Here is a 27,636-nt window from a genome sequence, read left to right on the forward strand (position 1 = left end):
TTTAAAACAACTTATGTTTTATTCCATATTGTTTGCATGGAAATCCAGCATTATGTCTCCTTTGTACAAAGTTCTATCCTTATCCCATCACAAGAACTTGGCATTTTAGTGCTCATATCACTGGAACCTCAAATATTTGTAGAATGTGACAGAATTCAGCTGATGAATAGAGCCAACAGGAATAAAAGGTAGCAGTTTGCACAGAGGACAGGTGTAATGTTCCTATCAACAAATGTCAAGTTTAATAGGCAATATTCAGACTGTTTTAGATAACCACATCAACATCCAGATAAATATCTTAAACAGGGGGGGAAATATTCATCCATCAATTCAGATGACACATAGAATGTTTGCTAAAAAAAAATAGAATTTCTTAATGAATTTAAAATTTTCAAGTTGAAACACAATGTATGTTCTATACCACCAACACAAAAGCAATTTCCTGCCCGAGCACTAAACAATATTGAGCAAGTGAAAAGCAAAGGAAATTACTAAGTTTTCCCCCTTAAAATTAAGTGTTTCAATAAACACCTTTTTATTTTTCATATTTGCTAACATTACATTTATTTGGTCTACCTTTACACATTTCTCTTCAGTACACGCCACACAATCAATACTGTTGTCGATTATTGAAAACCTTTGCAGTTCTTTGGTATTTTATCGAGGAGGACTCAAAACACATTATGAATACCAAATGTACAGTTCTGAAACCTGTTCAGAGACAACTTTAATCCAGGATTTATTAAAGGGCTTTCCCACTTGTTATGCTCCCTGACAAGCTGTTGCTTCATCCCGCATTCCTCTGACAGAAATTTGTTCTGGTTTAACAAATGACTGAAGGGAAATTTCATTGTGATGAATGGAGCACCGAATATTTAGAAAGAGAGGAAAAAGCAAGACAGAAAACATCCTGTTGCTTTCTGAGATAAAATGAGGATTACCAGATGTGGAGGGGGGGCAGGCAAGCATAGAAGCTTGCTGGTATCACAGTATCTTTTAGTATTAGCCACAATATTATATTTATAAAGAGATATAAAATAGCTACAGGTTAATATACTGCAATGAAAAGTTCTCTCAACCTAAGAATATGAAGGTTTTAAACTGCATAGACTTTACAGCAGGCAGAAGCTGATCCAACCACAGCACCCCCTGGTCTATTACCTCCCTCTTCAAGACACAATGCTGCAACAAAGCAAATAGCAAAAATAATGTGGACATTGCCACCAAAAAAAAAAAAACCAAACCACTTTTTTTCCAAAAAGGCTACTCATCCAGTGACAAGCCACTATGTAGAAGACCAGCAAATAGAAGCTATCACAGTTTTATTTTTAATGAAAAAATTGAAAGTATACAGAGGGGGAATCAGAAGCAGCAGCAAAAAAGTGATAGAAGTCCAGTGTTTAAGAAACTTCTCTAACCTTCTCATATTCCACTAAGCAATACGGGGACTGTTCTTGGCATACCAAAACTCCCTCTAAATCTAATAATCAAAACACACCTCTTCTGCTGCAGGGCCATAAATGTATTTGATTTCTGCAAATCCAGTCTCCCAAGTTGTATGGAGACTTCCACATCCCAGGCTGGTCACTACTGTCAAACTAAAATTTTATTTGGCTTAACCTTTTCTACTCTCCCTCTGCAAAAAAAAAAAAAAAAAAAAAAAAAATACAGAAAGATCAAGCAGTTTGTAGCTGCTCTCTATGATACAGAGCTGAAGTTCATGTCGCAAGCATTTGAAAACACTCTCCCTCAGAGGCTCAGAAGATATTTCATTATAAAATCTTAATGGTAGGCTTACCAGGTGCAAGGAATTGCTTTATTTCAACAAATACAAATGGATGGATGTAAATTTGTATTAAAGTAGTTTGAACTTCACAGTTCTTGCAGAAGTGGGACAAATGGTCTTTTTATTAAACGAAAAGGTTGTTATTGCTGTTTACCAATAATATTTCTTTTATAAAAACAAACAAACCACAGCCCTTATGGAAAATACAAGTCTGATATATCAGATTATAAAGATTAATTTGCATGCCACACATTTCTTGAAGGGTCATTTATGTTTGGCAACTCTTCCACAAATGATTCAAGGCTGGTTTTTTTAAAAAAAAAAAAACAGGTATGTGTACTCTGAACAGTAGGCTTCATTTTCTTTTCCTCCACCCCAGTTAATAAAAAAAGAAAGAAAACAAAAGTAAAAAATGATGGTATGGAATCTGAGGGCTGTAGATTGAAACCACTTCTGTCATCTGTGATGAGGGAATTGGAGTTGCCTCTTCAAAAGGTTGTTGGCAGGACAGCAGAAAGATTAGAAAGGCTGGAAGGAAGAGTAAAAAGAAAAGAAGTTGTAATCTATGGCAAACTTGGTTAGTTTCACAGCTTATGTAAAGGGCTACGACTATCAAGTTAACATGAACATGTATTGAGGCAAGAGGGAGTGCTGTATGGGCAAATGGGGAGAGGCTCAGGCTGCCCTGTGCTTCAAATGGCCAACTGCACTACTTGTAGAATGTAGGGCCCATAGGGAACCTTTGAGAATCCTGTACAGACACTGTGTGCATCTGGTGAACTGGGTATGTTGCATCCTGATGCAGTATAACAATAAGGAAAAAAAACACTGTCAAAATGCACTCTTATTGAACAGCCAGGAAATAAACTTTTAAAGAAGAGTGTGCTGTCCTTTTTGAAGCAGCCCAGTAATTGTAGACAGCTGGAAAGCCTCTCTCTCCGCCCCCCAACCTGATGGCATTTATATTTTTACCTATGAGCTCTCTCACAAGGAGATAGCACAGGATCTGCCAACCCCTCCAAAAAGTTATTATTTGTGTACATTGGATGAGTTTACATTTAAGTTATGCATAAGATCAGAGACATTTATCTGCATATTTTAGATGTAGCTTCACTTAGCAAGCAAAGCATGAATATGTCATGAAGCAGCATGAAACAGCATGGTATGAGCCAAACTGAGTATATTTCACTGAGTCCTGGGAATAATTTCTAGAGCTATGTTTTATTTGTTTACCAGAGCTGCAACAAGTACAGTTAAAAGAAAATATTAAGATATTAAACAAATGATGCTTAATATTTGATACCCTGGTTCCATAGTGTGTTTAGGGAACCTAACAGAGCCACCCAATTACAAAGTATAAAACAAACACCAAGCACAGTTCAAATCATTTAAATCTACACACAAATGCACACAAACTGAGACATTTCCCTTGCTAAACAATACTACTATGTCAATTGAACATAACAGATGAGCTGAAATACTTGATAACCCATTGAATAATAATTAAAACTAAGTTCAGTGTTTCAGAATTTAATTCAGCAAGGGTATATGTATACATTTAGGATTTATTTTCTGCTGCGTTTCCCTGCCTCCTTCTCTAACCTGAAGCTGTGAAGAACTAATTTCGAAAGAGAGACGCTATCTAGCTCCTTGCTAGCACAGATGCTGGCACAAATAACAGAAGTTAATCTCATTCCTGGCTAGTATGAACTTGCAAGTCACTAAAATATGAGCACCACAAAATTACTTTTGCCCACTGCAATACAATGACTTCCATCTTTTAAACAGATCCCTTACTTATGCTCTCATAGTTGCTGGGAGAGGGGGGGATCACACTGTCATATTTTTAACAATGCAATGCTAAACAGATACCAGAGCTGTCATAAGCTTGAAATTCCTTTGACAAGGGCTTTAGGTGTTGCTTCAGTGCAGCTTATGCATGCAGTCATAAAAAGATGCAGAAGTTCTGATTTCAATATTGCAAAGCAGCACAGGAAACTGGAAGCTTGAAGCATTCCCACTTTTTCTTTTCACCACTCTCACAAATATCCAAAGCACATTGTGGATTTGCAGGGTAAGTAGTAGTCTAACTGCTTCATAGTCCAAGCCACAATCATGGAGAAAGGAAGAAAATGACTTCTAGTATCCTGCCTACTGAAGTCACCTGGAAGGCTGGGATAAGGGAAATGGCCTTATGCAACTGGATGGGACAAAAAAGTCTACTCCAGGTGCACTTTTCATTGCAAATGCTACACATAAGGAGACCACCTAAGATATTGTCACCTGCACACAAGGGAACAAAGTCTCTAAGTTTCAGCCATATAACATTCTCACATCAATAGGAGCTCTCATCACTTCCCTATTCTACAAAAGGAGAGTTGTACTCTCAAGTAGGGACAACCTGTGCTGCGTTTATATTGAGGATTACTTACAAATTCTGAATGATGGGTATCCATACATCAATGTTGCGGCTGTTCAGGACAAACATTCATAGTTCTATATATTTCTTTCAGGAGAAGCAAAGCGGTGTCTTCTGATTCCCTGCAAATAAAAATACTTGCTGATTGCCAAATAATTGCCTGCTTGAAACCTTTTTGCTATTCAGCATTTTTTTCCCCAAGTGCAGCAGACACAAATACCTAAATATGTAATCTTGCTGACTGAAAGTTTGCCACTGTGATGCTTTCATTTGTCCCTTTTATTGCTTCTCAACACCATTCCTTCCATACCTCACAAGCAATCTGTTGCTGGCAGCCTGGTTTCCTCAACAACCTGCATGTTACTTTACATTCCATGACATCATCCATCAGTGCCTAACACTGTACTGTCACAAGTGCAATAAAAATATAGATTCCTTTAGCACACTCATTGAGCTCTGTGGGTGAAGCAGGTCTTTTCCACCCTCCGATGAGCATAGCCTAAATAGCATTGATTTAAATCGATCTACCTGTTCTACACAACCCAGATTACTGTACTGAGCAGTTGTATTACAAAATTCAAGATTTATATCATTTTTAGAAGTTGTTAAGAACATCTCCAAAGAGAGTTAGCAGCAATCTTTCAAGCAGTGCATTTAATGCTAGATTATCTCTCCACAGAAGTCTCACCAATTTATTGCTTTTACAGTTATTTATAAAATTGTCTAGGCACTGTCATCAGAAGAAAAAAAACTAGAGAGCTGATGCCTAATAAGACACCCTACAAAAAGGGGGGGAGAAGGTTGGGATGGGCAGGAAAAGTAAAGGTCTGCTACATTAATCCTTGCATATGTTCAACCATATGCTGCAAATCGCAGGGAACAAGAGTAAATATTGCACAAATACAAAAGGGTTATATTTGTCTACTACCTGGATAACAAGTGGAGCTCTATATGTAAGTAATCATTTGCCCCCTTCCTACCAAACTACTTTTAAGAAGCCTACTAATGTTATAATTTATTGATCAATAGATTTTTTTTAATTAAAAGAAGCCCAAGAGTGCCACCTTACGGAGAACAATATACAGCTATGTTTTTGGCATACACCAAACAAAACAGATTCCAGCATTAGTCCCACAGCAAACCCGCACAGATGCAGAACAAGCAGGATAATACGTTTTATTGCACCACCTAGTCAATTAAAATTCCAGAGCAAACTTTAAAATACTGTTTGGATGGTTATTTTAAATGACTAACTGCTCAATAGGAAGTATCCTCATGCACTGTTTCTCAAGAAACATAAACCCATACTTAAAAACACTCCCATCACTATCTTTATATTTTGGACACACACACACACACCATTAAAAACAATTTGTTTGTCTCCAGAAAAGCACCCTTTACTGGTACACATCAGGCATATTTCTCATGCACACAAGACTTTCAGTTAAATATTAGCACAATCACAGTAGTAGTAGTAGTAGTAGTAGTAGTAGTAGTAGTTAGTAGTAGTAATAATAATAATAATAATAATAATAATAATAATACCAAGTCCTTGTCCTTATTTTCTCCACCAAACCCCACTGCTGTAAGCAGCTCTGATCCTGTGGTGTGCCTGCAAAGGGCAGCATTCCACTGGAGAGTGCAAATTCTGTGCTTTGTCTGGACTGCAGTATGTGGCATTTCACATTAACCTTTTGTGACTGCAAACACTGCACTGGTACAAGCAGAGGGAACTCTTGTAGGTTTACCAACAAGACCACCTTGGTAGAATGACCGGTCTATCCACTTTCTGCCCTATGCCACAGACCAGAAAACTCTGTTGTACATAAATTTATTCTAGCCCTGAGAAACTCAAGCCAGACTAAAAACATTATAGTGAAAAACTCTTTTATCTGGTGCAAAAACTGATCTTATGAACAAAATAAGATGCAACCAATGTGTGGGTATTCACATGCAGCAAACTGCGTTGTATATTTGCTGTAATGTTCTGATCCTCAGTGTGGCAGGTGCAACAGTCAGAACAAAAATACAAGTAGCTACCCTCCCAACACCAGCATCACTGTTGCTTATCTAGATAGGCCTGAGGCAGGGTGGGGGCAAGATCAGGGACATGTGGTTGCACCAGCAAGAGTGACCCTGTCAATCCAGCATGTTCAGCGGTGCAACCACATGGCCCCGACCTCACCCCCACCCTGCCCAGGTTAGCAGCAATGCCCGTGATGGCTTCTCACCACCCGCTCCTGCACTGCTCCTGCATATAAGTCCCAAAAAGGCTATCAAAGAAACAGCTAAAATAAATGCAGGAAAGAATGTGAAGCTGTGTGTCATATTAGAATAAAATATTATTACCAGTAGCACAAGTGACTCTGTAGAGCAAACAAATACTCGTTGAAACTTTCTATGGGTTTTTCTTGCAGCACATAATCAATACGTCGTCCTCCATTTAGCAAACCAACTTTTACAGCCAAGTCTTCATCTTTTGAAAGATCTGGGCTTTCAACGATCTTTTCTGTGGCAGCAGAAGGAAACAGAGCATGAAAAGTACATGGTAAATTGAATCTTTGATGAATTCCTGGTTCTGCCTTTCTGCAGTCTCTATTACACTTTATCCGTTTTAAGCTTGTTGGAATATTGTCTGGGTTGTTACAGCTGTGGGTTCCTCCTATTATCTACACAATGTGGGAAGGGCTGTAAGCTCAGTAAAGCATCTGCCTTAGAAGCAGGTCGGATTCAACCCCCTGATATCTCCAGGTAGGGCTGGCAGAGTCTCCTGACTGAGTCCCTAGAGAACTGCATCCCATCATCCCTGACCACTGGTCTTGCTCAGCAAGATGGCCCAATGGTATGTCACTACGAGGCAGCTCCTATGCGTTCCTAATAGTAAAAAACAGAAGCATAAGTTACGGGAGGTCAAACTTTCAAAGTATTTAATAACAGAACAACAGCCAATATTTGTGTGGTGTTTCATCATATTAGCTCAAATAAAGTAACAGTCAGAATAGTCTGCCATAAAAGCCAAAGCAAAAAGCTTCCCAAATACAAATTAAATTCTGTGGCTTGTTTCAGTTACCAAAAGGGATTCTGTGGTTGTGTTTCTCAAACTGCAGGCCTTCATACTATTTTACAAACTACACTTAAAAACTGAGGGGAGGTTCAAAAACAGTTTGCGGCAAGGAACAGTAGGGACTGTTAATCAAAGAAAAAAGCCAAAACTCCCATCAGGTTTCCAGGACCCATCAAGCCCTTCAGTACTTGTCAATATTAATATATTATTTCCATCTGATTACTCTAGCACAAATTCTGATGTTACCAAAAAGCTTTTGCGGCTTTGACAAAAGCAAGGAAAACAGTGGTAAGCCATATTAATCACAGACAGGATGAAGCTGGCAAACTGCTGGTCACTCAGAAGAGTATCATCTAGAGACAGTATTACAAGGGCAATTTATTTCAAGAGATATACCCCACTTTCATGTGGTCTGTACATGAAGTTTTTACAGCTAGCAAGGGGATGCTTGCAATTTGGCCAACAAAAGTTCAAAAGACACAAAGTGAAAAATGTTATTGACAAAACTCTCATTCAGACAAAGTGTTCAAAGTAAAAATAAATTTAAAGATTATATGTTGGGGGAGTTACCCAGAGGCTACAGGGTTAGATATTCAGAATGATAGGTAAGAATCTGAATCAAGCTTAACTTCCTAATACAAAGGTAATAAAACTGGGGCACGTCCCAGTCACTTAACATTTACAGTAAGGTAAAGGTACCCCCGCCCGTACGGGCCAGTCTTGCCAGACTCTAGGGTTGTGCGCTCATCTCACTCTATAGGCCGGGAGCCAGCGCTGTCCACAGACACCTCCGGGTCACGTGGCCAGCGTGACATTTACAGTAATTACTGAAAATATAATAGCCATGCAACAACTAACCGTCTGTCTCATCTTTTTCTTCTTCCTGTTTTATCTGATGAGCTACCTTCTCCAGTTCTGCTTGGAGCTGAATGGAAGATGTATGAGCACGTGCAAAGTCATTCAGGGTTTGCCAAGCACTTTTCAACGAGCTGATGAAACCCTGTTTCAGGTCTGATCCCATTCGAGAAAGAGAGTCCTTCAATTCTGAAACAAGAACCATTCTCCAATAATTAGAAATGCCACAGAAATGATGAATTGTAAGACAAGCATTATTCCACAGGCACCAACTTATTTAGAGCGCATTTAGGAATATAGCTTCTATGAAATGAGCTATTCTGCCACCTTCAGGACAGATTTGTGTTGTAGAGGTACTGAAGTTCTAAAAGGAACTTGAGACAACTAGTACTTTGGGCAGCCGATACCAAAAAAATGAAATGCATTAAAAATGCAAGGACAATATCCTCAAGCATCCCATGTTATCACAATTCAGTAAAGGTAAAGGGACCCCTGACCATTAGAGGTCCAGTCATGGCCTCTGGGTTTGCGGCACTCATCTCACTTTATTGGCCAATATAGTAGTTGATACTATTTTACAGCTGAAACTTTTTCCATGTGTAGAAATTAAGAGAATTATCTCACTACAAACAATAGGGATTATACAGCTGCCACCACATGCACAGCACTGCAAAAGCATTCATAAAGAGATATAACAGAATATGATCACCATGTCTCCTTACCCATTATATTAAGAGATGTGAAGACCCCAAAATATTTTTGTTCTGCAAGGCCCAGTGTAGAGGGAAATGGTAAACTGAGAGGGAAAATTGTGAATGGGGAAAGCCTTATGACACATCTGCTCCTTCAGAATGGTGAGTGAAATTATGCAAAATTTTATTTCTGAGAATGAACCTTCTTCTGTTTGTGTATTATAATCTATAACAATGGTGGAAAACTTCCAGCCCATGGGTCTAATTAGCCTGTGGGGCCATTTGGGGCAAACCATAGTCACCTGACATCATATGACAACAGGTGTGGAGATTTGTTATCTGATCCAAGCATCTCAAAGGTTGGAGTTGATGCCTCTGCTGGTTCCTGTGCTGTCTCTGCCTTTTGCCTTTTACTGTCAAAAAGCAAGCAGGTGCTTCTCTTCAGTCTTAGTGGTCACACAGAAGTATGACTAAAGGTAAGAAAAATGCTGCCAGCTCTCTGACCATAAAAGGCAGCATTTTCACTACCCTCAATATTCTTCCTTTGCAGACACAGCGTGGACACTGAATCACCTGACATCAGGTGATGGACAGTTGAGTGGTCCTGCCCACCTTCTCAAAATGACCCGTGAAGTAGTTAGCCAGTTCTGGATCCAGCCTTCTGACTAGATCCCTATATTAGAAAATATATGAATACACTTTATTTACCAAGATGAAGCCTTTTTCTGCCTTTATGATGTGGAACAAGAACTGGTTTTACGTCCAAGTCAGGAATAATCATAGGTTCTAGCCTATAAGCAACTGGATCGAGCTGGAAACAAGAAAGAAAGCAGTGATCAATCTAAACATCAATCTTGTGGGAGCCTCACATGACCTTTCCCAAAGCCAGTTAAGGAAGGGGACTTAAAAAGCTCTTTCCACAGGAGACCTATTTCTAAAACGAATACTTAAATAAAATTTAATGATGCAATAAAAAAGTATGACCATAATCCAGTGCAGAGATGCAACAAACTTAAAACTGCAGTCCTATACCTACTTGCCTGTAAGCCCCACTGAGCAGATATGTATATGTACTGCACTGCTATTCCACTGGTTTGCAGGCCCACTGTATGTTACGGGGCTTAAGTAATTATCTTAACTAAATATACATTGGTACAGAAGTACCTGAAGGTGTGCTAAAAATCCGTTTCAGCCTAACAAATTGTTTTCCTGAGCTTTTAAAAAGATCCAATTAGGTGTTAAATAGATAGTCAGTCTATAGTCCTTTCGCTGAAAGTGATTGAAAACCTGTGCTTCTCACTAACCGGATGATAGATGTTGAAAAATCCCTTGCAAGTGGGGAGCCTGTAGTTTTCATCGATTTTTCCCACTCCTCTTACAGTGAGAAATACACCAATTGGCGAACCCAGAGCAAAGAAATTGTCTGGCTCAAAGTCAAGTGCACTATATACCACAGACACCTAGAAGACAAAGAATTAAAAAAGAGATGATTAATACCTCCTTCATATGTCAGTCAGCCCACTTGAAAGCCACAGGTGTATCCCACAAGACAGATATAAAGGTCTCATCTGATACTAACAAGCCTAGCAAAAACATATTTTATTAAAAACAGTGTTTCTGAGGAATGGATGGTATACAAATACCATATACTTCCACAACTGAAGTGAATCATCCATTCTCTGGGCCAGGATCCCACCGCTTCCATAACATATGACCCCATCATCATAGCACCAGTTCTGTGAATGGGGTATGTGTCAAAAAAAAAAGGCAGTTCCATCAGTGAGGACTATTTTAACTTGCATAAAACTTACCTGACCAGTGCCCACTTCAAAATATTCATAATCTATGTTGGCAGAGGAAACTGAAGCTCCAACTGGAAGTCTTTTCTTGGATGGATCCTGGAGCATACCAGATTCTGAAGGTGAAGCAAAACTGACTACTTTCTTTGCTGCCTGCGCAGCCTCTTCCTGTGTCCGCATCATGGCTTCAATTGCTGCCTTTTTCTCCAATGCTGCTTTTCTCTGTTCCTATTGATGCAAAGATTTCAAAAGCTTTGGAGGAACTTTGGAGGAGGGGAAAGAAACCACCCCCCTGCTATGTCCTATTTAGTTTAATTATTGTATTGTATTATTGTATTCAACCAAGTCTTAACTCACTCAAATCACCTTTTAATATTCATTCATTTTAAAATATTTACATTCCGTCTTTAGTGCCCGAGGCAGCATACAAGGCAAAATAAGAAATAAACCTCAAGAAGTCTACATAACATTACAAGTCAATTAGGTCCATATCAGTCAAATCCCACTAAAAGCTTGGCACAGTGTTCAAATGGTGCTTATCAGGAAGCAAAAACAAATAGCCATGCAGAGGGTGTATCACACTCTGGGTGCTGCAACACAGGAGGCCCTGCCTTCATAGCCACATAGGAGCTGAACGTTCTTCAGATCCTCTGGCACTCAGAGAATACAGCACTTGATGGTTCACAACAAACACTTTGGACTGCATTCAGAAACAAACTAGCAGCCTAGTAAGATCTTTAAGCGCTGAAATAATATGATCCATTTGCACTCGATTCTGCTAATCTATGGCTCAAGCCACCCTACACAATTCAGGAAAGCAAGTCATGAGGCTAGATCTCATGCCCTGTATCCATGGCTCTCTTGACTCAACACATCTGAACATTTCACATTAAAGAACTACCGTATTGGCCCGAATATAAGCCTCACCTTTAAAATTCATGGGGGGGGGGGAGAGAAAAAAAAGGCAATACCAAAATATAAGCCGCTCCCTTAAAATTCCGCAGGCACTCACACCCGTTCCATTTTACCATATGTCTGTTTCAGCAGCAATATCGTAAAAGCCAGTTTTTGTAAGGTGGAAAAATTTGGGGGAAAAGTACGGCTTATATTCGGGCCAATACGGTACGATACATGGTAGTTATTCAGCTGGATGCGACCAGTACTAAAATTCATAGTATTAAAATTGTAGCCAGTTTTAACTAATTATGTGTACTTCTCAATGAAAGTATTTAATGTGTGAATCAGGTATTGATTGTGGAGTATTTTGGAGACGCTACAATATCAAGCTTACATTGTATTCTTTTCTAATAGTTTTGTAAAATAAAACTTTGCAACTCTTGTTACTCTTTTCTTTCAACACTATTTCCTTTTGCATTGTGTACATATTATGTACGTATTAAGCTTTCTGGGAAGTACAACGTGCCTGTCTGTATTATTCTGACCGATTTCTTGTCTACTTTGACCAACCCTTTCTTATCCAACTCTCACCATGCCTATTTTTAATTCTTTGAGCAGCTCTATTACACTGAAGTATTACTGCCATAGTTCTGGCTTGCAAAGCAATCATTCCCTACCTGTTTGGCCGCTCTGTCTTTTACAAAGTTTGCTATCTTCTTTCGCGGCCCAAGAGGTATTCCCATTTCCTTCAGATCATCAATCGTACACATCAGCTGTTTTGTAAATATATATATATATATATCAAGGTTTACTTATTCACTTTTTAAGAACACAGTTTAAAATTGCATATTTTAGTAAAAGAGAGATATCCAACAAACAAAATTCTGGAACCACAAATTCTAACTATTTCAGGCAAAGTAAATAGTGCAATACATGTCCAAATACACTCGTTTAACTAAGCCTAAATACATGTAACTTAAATAATAGATATAGTTAATTCATTTAAATATGCCTCCATTTCCCTCCCTGGACCTTAATTCCAGACTGTGAGTATGGCAGGCTTCTAATCTCACATTCTTCTATAGTTACAAACTAGAGAAATGATCCCTGAAAGTGCTATACACATAGAAGGTATTATATAAAAATAAAAATCTCTACAGACCTATAGTTTAGACTGGATGCTGGTAATTTTTTCTAAGGTACAGGTTTATGTTGCAAACCCCTCTACTCTTTCTTGCAATGCATGTATAGGTGTGGGTGTGTGATCCCGTCTCCTGACACAATGTATTTTTATTTTTACGTATCTGGGTGTGTTATGCTGAAACCATTATATCAGCATGGGGAACCTTTCTTCTTCAAGGGCTGCATTCCCTCAGGGATAATTTATTGGTTGCCACATGCTGGTGGTGGCCAGGGAGAGCCAAAAGTCGAGTGCTCCCTTTCCCCCCCCCCCTCTTTCTACCACTACGTCCTTACCACCCACATGAAATTAGGCAAAGGACCACACGAAATAAAGTTAAAGTTGCCCACCCCAGGATTACACATTTCCACCTTTTGTAAAATTAGTCAGCAGTCCATTTTAACTTGCTACCTCCCCGTGCTAATGTAAATACCAGAGATTCTGTGTCAATCTTCTCCGTTTCAAATGTGCTGATGTACTCAGACAAGCTAAGCATTTCCAGGGTTCTTTGCAAGGTTGGAATATCGTCCTCCACATCATGCTCATCGTTGGAAACAGAATGTACAGAACCAGCAGAATTAGACTCTACTGTCATCTTGAAAGAAAGAAAAATATTTGTGATTAAAAAAAACCAATTCCTAACAGTATGTGGAAGTCAAACGTATATCCAGAGAAATGTAACTAAGCAATAGCCTTATTCAGGTTATTATTGCAGTGAATAAGAGGCCTGCCTGTTATGCATCACTCTTGACAGCTTCCCTGGGCAGAGTAACTTCTGCAGCAGATACCCTACCCAAAACCCCTGATCTTCCAGGGATCTTTATTTTGCAAGCAGCTGCCGCATGCAAAAGGCAGCCCGTAAAGTATGTAGACAGAGAATTGACTAGGCTGTATATTTCCAGTGTTTTGAAGATGGTTTAAACAGTTAAAAGAGCCGGCCAGACAAGTCTTAACGGACAAATGCTTTTTAGCACAAATACCTGCTGATCATATTCAGCTGCATCCTTCCCAATACCATTGGAAGCAACAGAAGCCACAGAATTAACCGTGGAAGTCCAGTCTTTCTGGTTGGACAGGATATCAAATAATATTAACGAACCTGGAGAAGCAAAACAAGATGTTTCAGGATAGCATTAATCTTGTCCAAACTTAAATAGAAAGACGTATGCTGACCTCTTGATCTGTTCTCTCAAACATATTTAGAGTTTCAGATGACCTAGGGGTGTTTCGTGCATGCAAACCAGATTACAGCAATGGTGTGCCCAAGCAGTCACAAAACCAAACATTGGACAACATCTCTCAAGAACTGTGGAATTTTTAAAAATAGCTTTTTGTTGAAAAAGCTTATCATTTTTAAGTTGTAGCATTACCCAAACTATGACCAGCAACAGAGATTCCTCCTTTAAATTCAGGGTTTCTGCTCTTGAAAAGTGCATAGAGACGGTTCATTTCCAGTCCTACTTTATCCACAATCGTTTGACAGTAGGTGGGGCTACTGTAAAACAGTATGTCAAGCAGAGTCTCGTTGGTGAAATGACGAAGACGTCCAATGGTCGGCAAAGTTATTTTTTTAATATTCCTGGGAACACAAAATCAATAGATTAATAGCCATGTCATTTTCATTACATGACTAAAGAGCTTAGCTAAAAACAGGATGATCCCAATAGCTATTAGTTACAGTCAAGGTCCTCCAACCTCCAGAGCAGATTTGGGGTGCAGTGCTTCCCTCCCTGTTCCACTAACATAAGCCTTACAGTCAGCTGAGCAACACTGCTGGATACAGGCCCTACCATTTATATAGAGTCTGCACTATATAGTACTGTACTTTTCACTCTACTAGATGCCTTCATGTATAAGATCCCCCCTATTTTGGGGGACTCAATTTTAATGAGGGGAGATGACCCAAAGTTGTTGAGCCCCTTCCCCCCACGCAGCTGCAGGCAGGAAACACTCCCTTGATCATTTCCGCGCGCAGGTAGGGAGTGTTTCCCTCATGCAGCAGCATTGAAGGAAGTTGCGCTCCAGCCAGCCAGCCGGTTGGCCAGAGAGCACCGCCCCTCATGACGCTGCTGTTGGATGTAACATTAAACTGCGACTAATCAATAACAGAACCAAATGCTTCTGATCTTATTGTAGCTCCACCAAAAAAGAGTGCAAGTCCAAGGCTGCCTTTGGCTTGTTTCCATTATGATAAGCCACATAACTCTTAACACAATTATGTTATGATCACTTTTAATAGCATCCGCTAAACCAGATTCAATGATCTCTTTTATTTTAATGAGACAAGTTATAGTGAGGGTTATAGGACTATTCAGCTTGTGGCAATTCATTCTCAACCTGCAATACACATTTGAGCAGTTTTCAGTGAAAACATTCTATCACATTATTGTCTCAGCAGCTCATCTCTGGGACAGTGATCAATGATCAAACAACAAGCTAGCCCAGCTGAAACAGATTAGAAGTTTGGAGAATAACTGTGTTTTGGTACTTCAGTATTTTAGACCTACCTATCCACTCCAGTTGCATCTCCATGCAGAGTACTATGCCAGTGAACTGGCAGGAACTCGACCCTGCTCACTTTAAGCTCTTCTACTGACTTTCTAAAATGTGACTGCAACAATTTCAGAGACACTGTCCGAAAATCATCAACTTTAAAAATGGAAGAAAAGAAGAGGTTAATGTTAACTCCACAAACTGATACCCATTACAAGTATTCAAATATATTTTCCAACAGTTCTTTACACTTTTGAAGTCTTGCTAATCTAATCAAAACTTTCCAATTCATAAACTGTATGAATAAGTGTAAATTTGTAAAACAATCACTACAATACAAAACAAAAAACATTAATTAGACAGAGCTAAAGTTTCACATTGTTTCAGTCTGATTTTGCTTTTAAAATCTCATATGACTTTGAAGTGATACCCATTTAAACATTAGAAAGCCACACTGGGGAAACGTTGCAGGAGCAATTCTTGTATTTTTTCCTTCTGACTGAAGGGGTTGTCATGCCTTCTATTTACAAAATAATTACATCAACAAAACTAAATTATGCTGTTTTCCCCTCACTGACCACTGGCTAATCTACCTATATAGTAAACATTCCCTTCCTTTCAGAAAGAAAACAACAGTACATCCTTTCATTTCCCATTCCATCCAAATCTATTTTTAATTCAGTTTTAAAAGGATATTTTGATGCAGCATCCATTGGAGTGATTGAAAGCTGTTTTCACATGATGTCAGAGACTGGCAAGCCACTGATGCAATGCGGGCAGGGGGCTGGAGTCTGACTCAGGAGAGGGGGGCAGTGTTTTGTGGGGGCCTGTTCTGGCCAGGAGGCAAGAATCAGAGGCAGAGGAAGCTTCAGAGCTGGAGGGTGGAGAACAGGATGAGTCAGAAGAGGAGGAAGAGGCAGGTCAGGCAGGAGAAGAGCTGGGTGCTTCCCCACCCTCTCTTGCACCACTGTCTCCCAGAACCTTGAGGAAACTGAGAAAGTTTCCATGCAGGCGCAGTCCTAAGCTAAGTGCACATAGCCTATCAAAGGGAGGTACATGAACTGGTGGAGGGTTGCTGCAACATGGACAGGGGAATAACTGCCTAGCCATTAGACTGATGTGTATAGATATCCAGAGCTGTAGAAGGGACTGGAAGTGTTACCTTTGATACTTCAACTACCTGCCATGTGCATTCTGCGGCTGGGAAGCACCCTGGACACATGATATCTAAGAAGTGGTGTGCCATAAAAGTCTATGGACCCATGATTTCATGCTCCTATGGCAAAGGTGGGGAATTTTTTTCAGGATAACAGACACATTCCCTACTAGACATCCCCCTTTCTAGGGAGCCACATGCCAAGGGTGGGCAAGGTGAGGGGCAAAAATGAATGGGGTGAATGGCACAAGGTGTGTAGGAAAGTGAATGCAACACTTGCCTTTGAACAATAGGCTACATTCCCGCCCCATAAAAGTTTCTACACACACATCTCCTATCAGGGTTAATGGTGTTTCTCAAGTACAGAAACTATTTGCAGTTTATCAAAGTAAACAGAAGTTTTTTCTAGCATATTCTTTGTACGTGCAGAAGCTGAAGCTGGAACATTCTGTACGGAATTCTAGCTGGTCGGCACTTTTCATTTCTGCGAAGAAGCAAGCTGGATATTGTTTTGACTACATCTCACTTCAAGGTCACTGGGAACAAACATCAGCTACCCAGCGAGCAGTTTCATTTTACTTTCGATTCTCTCTCTCTCTGCCTGGATTATTTCTTTCTCACTCTCAGTGTATTCTTGTATAGTGTTGGATTCTATATGAACTGCTTTTTTTGCTCAAGATGCACCTTGTCAAGGCTTTGACAAAGAACCACAAGATTCATGCATTAGTAAATTATTTTTAGTAAATTATTACTAATGACTCTTCTGTTTTTTATTGGCGTGCACACTACAGCAAGAGGTCTGCGACTCTGCTAATTAACCATTGAGCCAGGAAATGGGGAACTCTAATCCTAACATCTCTATACCCATATCCAAGCAAGCAATAGGTATTATCAGTTCAAGGACACACTGCAGAATGGTGTGGAACACAGCTGCTGAGGAGCAGGTTGGGGAGGTGACAGAACGGGGTTGGGTACCCCTAGGGCCAGACAGAGAGACCTGGACGCATGTATTCAACCCCCATGGTTTATGTTCCCCACTTCTGCATTAATCAACAATAACGTAACTTCACGATGATATATAAATGCTGACAAGAGTAAATTACGACACAGTAAGATATCAGCAAAAGAAACTCCTGCACACACACGGTCTAAACACACACCACATTCAACGATGCTTCTGAATCGCAGGTCACAGACAGGGCCAATGCCATGGACCATGAATACTAGATGATCGATTTGAGACACCTCACCTATAAAAGTGAAAAGAAATAGCAACAGTTTTCATTAAATAGCAATGGGAATCTCTAGCCTTCTTTTTGTTTCTGGAATATAACGCCCATCATTTCTGACCACGCCAAATGGGTTTCATGGGACTTGGACTTAAGCAACATCTGAAGAGCCTGAGGATTCCTGACCATGTGTTAAATGCTCTGGGGAAAGGTTCCTTCTCCAATCCAGTCTGAGGCCTTGCCACAAGAAACCAACCAGCATGGCCAATTGGCTTCCAGAGCAGGACCTGAACTACAGCACAACTTGCCAGCGAACTACACTGTTAACTGCATAGAGGCGGAAGATCCCCATGTTCCCTCCTCACCCCCCACACAACAGACACAGGCTGGTAGCAGGGACCCACAGCTAAATTTTAAAAAGGAACAAGCTTAGGAAAGTGACAGATTTTAATATAAATATTTATTGCCTTCAGATCATATCTCTAAAGGTGCATTTGTCTATTTCCATATTTTTTTTGTTGTTGTTCACCGCTTGGAGGACCATTTGAGATGAGGAAGCAATTTAAAACTTGTAATATTAATAAAGTAAGGAATAGATGGGAGGGTTCTCCTCCCCCAAATAAACCTGAATTTATCTCCATGGAACTACCTCATTAGGCCCCTTGCTGGCAAAGTCAAATCAGAAAAGTCCAACAAACTCTGCTACACTTAGGGCATGGAAAAAGTATGGTCCTCATTCTACCCCATTATTTATTAAAGGGGAGGGATAAGGTAATATGAGAGCCCTCTGTCCTAAACCACTCACCAACTGGAATTTCCTCATGATCCTCATCAATTCCACGTTTTACCACTCTTGGCCTAGTCTGCCCATCTTGTATGGTACCCCATTCATCTGGTATTGAAGAAGGCTGGAACTGAACTATAACCTGAAAAAAATCAGTGGACAACACACTACATTTAAACACTTGGAGTTGCAACCAGAGGTGCATTCAAGGAAAAGGGTGGGTGGAAAATGACTCTTCTGCATCTCTAGCCCCCAAGGGTCAGGAGATCCTGCAGAGTGGGATCAGTTGTGGCACTGAGGAAGAGACTATGAGAAATTGGAAGTGGAGGCAGTCACCTTCTGTGAACAGAAGCTCAAGTTACGCTGAGTTTTACATACTGCTCTAACCACACATGCAATGCTATTGTGCAATAAAAAATCTTATTACCTTAGGATTATGCATAACAATAGTTTCTCCACTTGGAAATTCCAGTCGCCGATGCCACTGATTTGTGGTAACAGCTTTCTTATACTCTGCCTGGGGGAAAAACAGTTTTGCAAAATCACAAAGAAACTAAGCATCAAGATGTCATGTCAAAGGACAGTGCCATAAACAGCTTATACCACATTCATTTATTGACAATCCTGTAGTATCAAAACTCCAATATTTTTAGTTTAGCTTGCACAACAGAACTTCCCTATCCTCTGATTCCCTCTGTAGTCCCTCATGTCCTTGAAACCTCCTCTGGAGGATCCCTCCAGCTTGCTGCCAGTACATATTGGGGGGCATGTGGTGGGGGCACAGAGGGGAGGGGGGGAGAGGGAAGTCATAACACATGAGCAGAAATCTATTCAAACAATGCTGAATGCCACTGTGTACATTACTGTTTCCATGTACTTATTCAGTGTTTTTCTAGCCTGCTTGCTAACCCAAATTCCCAAGTTGGCCTGCATTTTATAATACAGAGTAGGAGCAAAAGGAATATGTATGTTTTCCCCCAGGCCTTAGATATTCTGCTACTCTGAGGCTGAATCTCAGAGTAGGTTGAGCATCAACATAAAGTTCAATTTACCCCATTTAAAGACAAATAGCGGTAGTGCAGAACATCCTAATCTCCTTTATGTTTATTAGAAATATCAGTGAATAACCAGGACCATGTGGATGAAGCACACTTCACTGATCTTACAACAGTATTTGAGATGCAAAATAATAATAATAATGTTGGTCATTGTACAACACCACCAGCAGTAACAATAGCAATAATACAGACCGGGATTTCTTCCACATTTTATCAACACTCCACAGTGAGTATTTTTTATCTTCCCATAAAATCTGAGCCCTTTCAAATTTCAATTTTCAGTAAGCCATCACACACATTTATTATGCAGTCAATTGAAGAAGAAGAAGAAGAAGAAGAGGAGGAGGAGGAGGAGGAGGAGGAGGAGGAGTTTGGATTTGATATCCCTCTTTTCACTCCCTTTAAGGAGTCTCAAAGCGGCTAACATTCTCCTTTCCCTTCCTCCCCCACAACAAACACTCTGTGAGGTGAGTGGGGCTGAAAGACTTCAAAGAAGTGTGACTGGCCCAAGGTCACCCAGCAGCTGAATGTGGAGGAGTGGAGACGCGGACCCGGTTCCCCAGATTACGAGACTACCGCTCTTAACCACTACACCACACTGGTGTACACTCACCTCTAGCTTTTCGCTGAAATCCTCAGTGTAAGGAATAAACTTGCTGTCTTGATCTCCCTTATAAAACCAAGTACATCTTCTCACTTCAGATGGCTCTTCTTCCCAGTATACAGCTTTCCTTACTCGGTCATAGAGATAAACATCATAACGTCCTCCGTCAGTACTAAGGACAACATTCTCTGGATCAGGTTGCACTAGAAGCATTAAAAAATGTTTTATTAGCTTGGAATCCTTCAATTGATAAGCTAACACATATTTAGAAACAAGAAGGAAATATTCACTTTTCCTTCTCTTCAAATTTTATATTAGAACAATGAAACAGAGAGGTCAAACCAAATGTGTTACTGGGAAACTTGGCACTTTTGAAAGATTTCTAGACTTGTCACTGCATGTCTCTTTTCCCAGTTGTTCCACTATGTTCACTGGTGTGGATCCGAATGTAGGCAGTATAAAACACAAGCATTCTCACAGGCAATAATTCTGTGATATGATTGTCATCTTCAAATATCTGAAGTGCTGCCGCCTGGAAGATGGAGCAAGCTTGTTTTCTGCTACTCCCAGAGGGAAGACCCAAACCAATGGATTGCAATTACAAGAAATGAGATTCTGATTCAACATTAGGAATGACTTTATGACAGTTAAGAGCTGTATGGCAATGGAATGGACTCCATCAGGAGGTGGGGGACTCTCCTTCATTGGAGGTTTTTCAAAAGGAGATTGGATGGCAATCTGTCAGGGATTATTTAGTTATGATTCTTGCATTCCAAGGGGTTTGGACTAGATTACCCTAGTTGGGATATCTTCCATTTCTACAGTTCTGTGAACTGGCTACCAGCAAACTATGCCTTTCTAATTGCTCACATAGAAGTTGCCAAGATGAATGAAGCAAAGAGCTGCCTATGAAAACAAAATCAGGACATGGGATTTATACACAAAAGTGAATCTGAACGTGGAACTGAACATATATCACGTTCCCATTTAAGAAACACCAGCATAAGAATATGTAAATATATGCAAATGTATAGAGAAGTCTTCTTCAGCTTGGTGCCTTCCAGATGTTTTGGACTGAACACTGGTAACACTGTCTGCGGCTGATTGGAGTTGCAGACCAAAATGTCTGGAGGGTACTAGATTGGGACGGGTTAGTATTTCTGCCTTCTCATTGTAAACCATCAGCAATTTGTTATTCCTCTTTATTTTCAAAGCCAAAAAGCCATCACATAAATGAAAAGTGCAGAGGTCTTACCAGAGTTATAAACTTCCTCTAGTGTTGTAGAATCTAGGACACTGAATGGCATCCATAGCTCCTTGTTTTCCACCTCCTTGCAATAAAACCAATGGGGCTGAACTGGCTCATATTGGTTATGTAGTAAGATGGGAGGTGCTTTCACCAAAGGGCCTGCTGACAGGGGAGCCACAGGCGGCATTGGTGACTGAGGCGAAGAAAACTGAAAATGAAACCAGTTTAAATGTATACAATTCTTAATTTTAAAAGGTTATTATAAACACAAAATCCACTGCCCTCCAGATTACATTGATCATGTACATTATTATCATACATTTATTAAATTCTAGAATTGGTCAGATCCAACAAAATGATCCTTAGATTCTTCATTCCATACATCTGATTACTATGTCATTAAATACAAGCTTGATTCAGAGTGAGGTGCCTTCTCCAAAGCTCTCTATCAACATCTACCGTATCTAACCGAAATCTGGGTGCGTCCTATGGGGCGAATGCAGGCTTTCGCTGAAGCTTGGAGAGCCAGAGGGGTTGGTGCGCACCGAACCCTCTTGCTCTCCAGGCTTCAGGAAGACATCCGCAGCCTAGGCAGCCCGGCGGGAGTTCCCGCATGGCTGTCTAGACTGCGGATAACAGCCTGTTTCCCGGAGCGCCGGGCGCGCTGAAAGCAGAGCGCCCGGCGCTTCGAGAACACATCCACAGCCTAGGCAGCCCTGCGGGAGTTCCCGCAGGGCTCCCCAGGCTGTGGATAGCAGTGTGCTTCCGGGCGCACGGGGCGCCCTGAAGCAGAGCGTCCCACGCGCCTGGCAGACATCCGCAGCGTGGGGAGCCCTGCAGGAGTTCCCGCAGGGCTCCCCACGCTGCGGATAGCAGTCTGCCGCCCAGCGCGGGGCGCGCCCTGAAGCAGAGCGCCCTGAAGCAGAGCGCCCCTCGCGCCGGGCAGGCATCGGCCAGCCCCACAAGCTCGGGGGACAGCGGGGAGGAACAGCGCCGCCATCCCGCTGTTCCCCGACCTGGTTTTGGGGGAGAAATAAAGGAAAACATTTTTTCCTTTATTTCACCCCAAAAAAACTAGGTGCGTACTATGGGACAGAGCATCCTATGGGATGAAAAATACGGTAATTCAGTGTAGGTTTCAAATTTATCAAGTTTAATGCAAAACCTAATTTGTGTCTGTATATGTAGGCATGTTTGGGTCAAATATTTTCTAATGTCTATCATTTGATTTGCTTAAATATCATCAATACTCTCTTCCCTGATGGCTGGTGCCAGTTCACAATTATTCTGGTACTACAGTGCTGCTGTTTTATAGATTACTTTATTTCTACTTTTTCAATGAAAAGCAGTCTAGAAGTGATTTTATTAACAAAAATTAAGAATATTCCATATAATCAAGAACAATCTTATTTTCCTATTTTATCTTTGCCCTGTGATCTGGCAGTGTTCTGTAAAGTTTCAGGCAAAGTTAGAGGGTTCCAAAAGGAAGCTTTTGTAGCATAACTCTCATTGTTCATCATACTAAATTAATGCTTTAAAATACTGCCATTTCTTGTTTTGTCTGTCAACTGATCAATATTTTCCAATTCTCTTTCCCTCCCCCTGAATTTAGTAATTACTACTTTGAACCAATGGAGGTTCTGGAAGATGCAGGGCAGGGCAAGCTAGGTCACGAGAGGACCCTTAAAAGTTTTATACCAATTCCAAAAGCTAAAAATCACTTTCCGTACCGGTGGCAGTGTCCCTGGAGTCGCATACATGTGCATAGGTGGTACAGAGGCTGGAGGCTGAACGTTCTGGGTGGGTGTTTGTGTCTGTTGAAGTTGCGGTGGAGTGATGTAAGGATTAGCTCTACTGCTTAAAGTAGTATGGCGATATGGGTTGTAGCCTTGCTGCGATATGGCATGAGGAGGAGTTGAGAAGCCAGCTGGTGGAGGACCAGTGTATGAACCAATTCCTGAAGCAGGCGGCGCATTAAAAGGCTGTGATTTGGAAAGAGGAGCTGAGAAAGCATTTGGCCCATCTTGTGATCCAGGCAGAAGTGGGAGAGAAGCTGAAGTCTTAGAGAAAACAGATGTTCCAGCTTGGGGTGGGGATGTTGCGCCTAAGGATGGCTGCCCAATGCTTCCAAAGGGATCACTGCTGCTAGGAACTTGGGAGAAATAACTGAAAGTTGGCGGGGGGTTAGGATTTGCAGAAGTCTGCCCCAGGAAGCTGTCTTCTTCACCAACATCAGTCGTATCATCTACAACAAAGGATACAAGGATTACTGAAAGAAAGGGAAGCTTATGTGGAGAAACTATTGGTAGTACTGTCCGTTTTAAACATTTCCCCCAAAATAGGAAAATTTATCCAGTCCCGTTCCTTTCTTGTTCACTGCAGCACATTATCTTGGAGAACTGAGACTTTTCCTTGTATGAAGGTTTTCTGGTTTCAGTTCCAAAAGCAGAATTTTGAATCACCTATTAAATTGACAAAATCACTTGGCCAACTAACTCACTAGTGCTTTTAATGTGTTAGGCTTATGCATATATCATTACTTAAAAGAACCTTCTGAGACACGCTTTCAAGTGGTTTGCATACCACACTGAGAGATGTATTCTCTGTGGTGACATTCCAGCCCCTGGACTCTTTCCATTCTGATATTTACAAATCGTGAGTCTTAACATTTTTTTGAAGCACTGTGAAAACACTTTATTTAGATACATGTTTACTGAATAGTAAACGCAGGTGGCACTGTGGGTTAAAGCCTCAGCGCCTAGGACTTGCCGATCGAAAGGTCGGCGGTTCGAATGCCTGCGGCGGGGTGCGCTCCCGCTGCTCGGTCCCAGCGCCTGCCAACCTAGCAGTTCGAAAGCACCTCCGGGTGCAAGTAGATAAATAGGGACCGCTTACCAGCGGGAAGGTAAACGGCGTTTCCGTGTGCGGCTCTGGCTCGCCAGAGCAGCGATGTCACGCTGGCCACGTGACCCGGAAGTGTCTCCGGACAGCGCTGGCCCCTGGCCTCTTGAGTGAGATGGGCGCACAACCCCAGAGTCTGTGAAGACTGGCCCGTACGGGCAGGGGTACCTTTACCTTTACCTTACTGAATAGTAATATATACACTTTTTTAAAATAACACATTCTGAGTGCATTGTGCTTTTAACATTTCTCACAAGTGTTTGTTAACAGTGTGGTATGATTCAGAGAGCCTGCCAATTTGAGATACATGCAGGAATACACACTGTCAATGTGCATCCCTATATATATATATTGCCTGTACCTGCAGGTGAATTTTAATTGCCCAGACATTTAACTCAGTTCTTTAGAACTGTGCTTTCATCCTTCCCCCTGGATAAATTGTATACTTTTCTTTTGAAAATTACTTCAAATAGTAACAAATAATGAGAGACTTCAAAGCAGGTTGTCAAACATTGCAGTGTTGTTATTTTATTTCCGCTCTTTAATATGTCTTGCTATTCTGCCTTTTACACTACTGTCACATTTAGACACAAACACATTTAGAGCAAATACTATTTTTTGAACTACTTCCTCTTACATAAACCTAGAATTTTCAAATGACATTGCTGGCATAAATTGCAGATTATTCCCAAACATAATTAGCTATAACATAACCTTCATTTGCAATCTCTCACACTACCCAAAAGCGAATCCAAGCTTCCAAAGGCCTCTGAAATGCACATATCAATGTCTATAGTGGTACCTTGGTTTACGAACTTAACCCGTTCCGGAAGTCCGTTCTTAAACCAAGGCATGCTTTCCCATAGAGGCGGGGGACTTAATTTACACTCAAAAGGAAGCAAAACATGTTCTTATTCCAAGGCAAAGTTCACAAACCAAAACACCTACTTCCGAATTGTTCATAAACTAAGCTGTTCTTAAACAAAGGAACCACTGTAGCAATGTCTAAGATGAAGCATTTTGCTTTTCCTAAGAGGTTTGTGGGGAAATCACAATCCACAATTTTACCCTATTAGAAGAACAGAAAAGGTAGGACTTCTGTCTAATTCACACCAGCAAATGTTTTATCATCAAAAGTAGTCACATCATCTTCAATAAGAACAAGATGAAAAGAACAAGACATGAAAATAAACAAACCCTACTCTAAAAAACTCTTAAGCACAAATAAAAAGTAGTGAGGACTGGCTCACTACTTTCAGGCAAAATGAAAGTGGATGCCAGGACTCCCACACTGACAAGATAATCAAGAATCCAGCCTGAGGGATTAACGAAGCACAGAACTTGTTATTGTTTTCACAAAGAACTGCAACTCTCTGGAGGAGTTTGAAAACACCCAGTGACAAACTTTCCCCAAAATTCAGCATAAGTAATTATATTCTCTTTAATGCATGAACTTGATCAGCAGGTGTAAACAGGCAAGTTTGCCTGTTACCATGTGTGCTCAGTATCTGCATTTATCATGCATGGTTATCAGCAAAAAACGTAGTCCTAAAACTAAATATTACAGGACAACACAGAATACACTCAGCAGCCAAGCACCAATAACAGCGGCCACAATCAGTGTTAAGAGTGTTATTCTCTAACCTGCCTGTTAGTACAGCAGAGTCATTAAGGATGTAGCTAGCCTAATTCAAGAGCTACCTAGTATTCTCTCAAAAAATGTTGCCCCTAGGAAATGCCTCACCACTATAAGATAGTGACAAACTTTCCCCAAAATTCAGCATAAATAATTATGCTGGATCCTTTCCCCACTCCCATTCCCCAAGGGCCAAGGTTGACAAGTGAGCCTTACCCTTGCAGAAGCCACATTAGTTCTCCTTCAGCAAGGTTCTTTCTTTTATATACTTAGTTATTTCATCTTTAGCAATACTAGTTTGCGATGCTATAGCCTATAATTTCCAGGATCCCCCTTGGGTCCTTTTTAAAAAAACAAACCTGATGTTACATTAACAGCTTCCCAGGCATCAGATTTGGAGGCTAATCTCCATACATCTCTGTGCTATTCTCCCATGTTTCTCAGTGCTACAGACTACAGACCCTCCCCGAAGCCCCATCATCAACAGGTTCTCCCAGCCACGAATCACCACCATAACATGCCTGTGCCTTCCAATCCTTTGTTTCAAGAAAAAATATATACAAATGCCAACTCAGTCTGGAAACAATACTTATTAACTGGGAATGCCCTTCCCCCACCTCACCCCCAAATTCGTTGTCATCAGGCAGTGGGAAGCAGAGTGGCTCCTTAAAAGACCTACCGGCAGTGGCATAGCGTGGGGGGTGCAGGGGGGGCCAGCCGCACCGGGCGCAACATCTGGGGGTTAGGGTTAGGGGCGCAAATCCATGGGTTAGGGGGCACAAATTATTTGCCTTGCCCCGGGTGCTGACAACCCACGCTACGCCACTGCCTACCGGTTCATTGTTATATAAACTTTTACAAGCTGCAGTCATCGGATGCTTGAATCTGGCAACTTATAGGCAGACGCAGGGGGACGCATACCCCTAAACATTTTGTGAATCTTTGTACTTTTGTCCATTTATTGTATTTATTTTCCCCGATGTGAACTATAAAATGGTGATTTTCTTGAGTCAGAATGAAAATACCCCTAAACTTTTTTTAATAAAAAAAAGCACTGCTTATAGGGAAGGGGAGAACAGGACCAGAGCCTGTGTGACATCTCTATGGAAAGGCTGAGAGGCGACCATTCACATCAAGAGCAACTGGTAAAAGACCTGCAGGCGGCTCTTGGCCGGTGATGCTTCCGGCTCATAGACGCCACTAGCGGGTCCGACGTCCGGCACGAATTAAGCCACGACACCTTCTCGATCACGGGCTTCCTTTCGGAGGCACGCAAGCCACTTCCCTCCCAAGTCCCTCCAAAGGCATCACTTTCATACAAACAAGCTTCCCGTGCCTATGTGCCCAGTTGGCGAGTCCCCCGCGAGAGGAACGGGGAGATGGGCGACACCACCTGCAAACAAACGGGCGCGCCTTTTCATCTGCCCACGAGTCCCTCGGGCGCGAGCAACCCACAGAAAAGCAACCCTGGTGTATGTGGCGGGGGGGTACCTACGAAGATGTCCAAGCCGAGTTACCTGCGGGCAGGAGACCAGGCCCCGAGGCGGCGGCAGCAGCAGCGGCTGGAGGAGGCGGAGGGGCAGGGGCTTGGCTGACGGGAATGAAGGGAACCGTGAAATTGAACTCGGTGGCCGACGAGGAGAAGAGCAAGTTCGTGCCAGCCGAGGAGGAGCCGCCAGCCGCCACGGAGGCTTTCGGGGTAGCCATGGCTGTGGCGCTTCCACGTCTCCGGGCTGCCTCTCGGGTTCCTCTGGCGGCCGGGCCGGCCCCTTCCGCCCGCCTCTAAGATGGCGGCGCCGGCGCCTCCCCCTCATCTCCCGCCAACCCAAGCCCG

General features: G+C 41.5%; 1 protein-coding gene across 1 annotated transcript; it reads right to left on the reverse strand.

The window, feature by feature from the left end:
• SEC23IP (SEC23 interacting protein) lies at positions 1–27,574 on the reverse strand. The gene is made up of 19 exons (XM_083741221.1): positions 27,320–27,574; positions 22,996–23,510; positions 21,272–21,473; positions 20,026–20,219; positions 18,782–18,871; positions 18,376–18,496; positions 17,502–17,591; positions 15,200–15,341; positions 14,063–14,271; positions 13,673–13,791; positions 13,126–13,287; positions 12,190–12,285; positions 10,628–10,843; positions 10,121–10,276; positions 9,525–9,627; positions 8,128–8,313; positions 6,555–6,714; positions 4,219–4,327; positions 1–2,314 (listed from the first exon to the last, which is right to left on the reverse strand). Exons 1-18 carry the CDS (start codon positions 27,507–27,509, stop codon positions 4,246–4,248), a joined length of 3,033 nt encoding a protein of 1,010 aa, XP_083597347.1. The 5' UTR covers positions 27,510–27,574; the 3' UTR covers positions 1–2,314; positions 4,219–4,245.
• Between the last annotated feature and the right edge of the window lie 62 nt (positions 27,575–27,636).

The sequence above is a fragment of the Podarcis gaigeae genome, assembly GCF_964106915.1.
Source record: "Podarcis gaigeae genome assembly, chromosome: 5".
Classification (NCBI taxonomy): Eukaryota; Metazoa; Chordata; class Lepidosauria; order Squamata; family Lacertidae; genus Podarcis; species Podarcis gaigeae.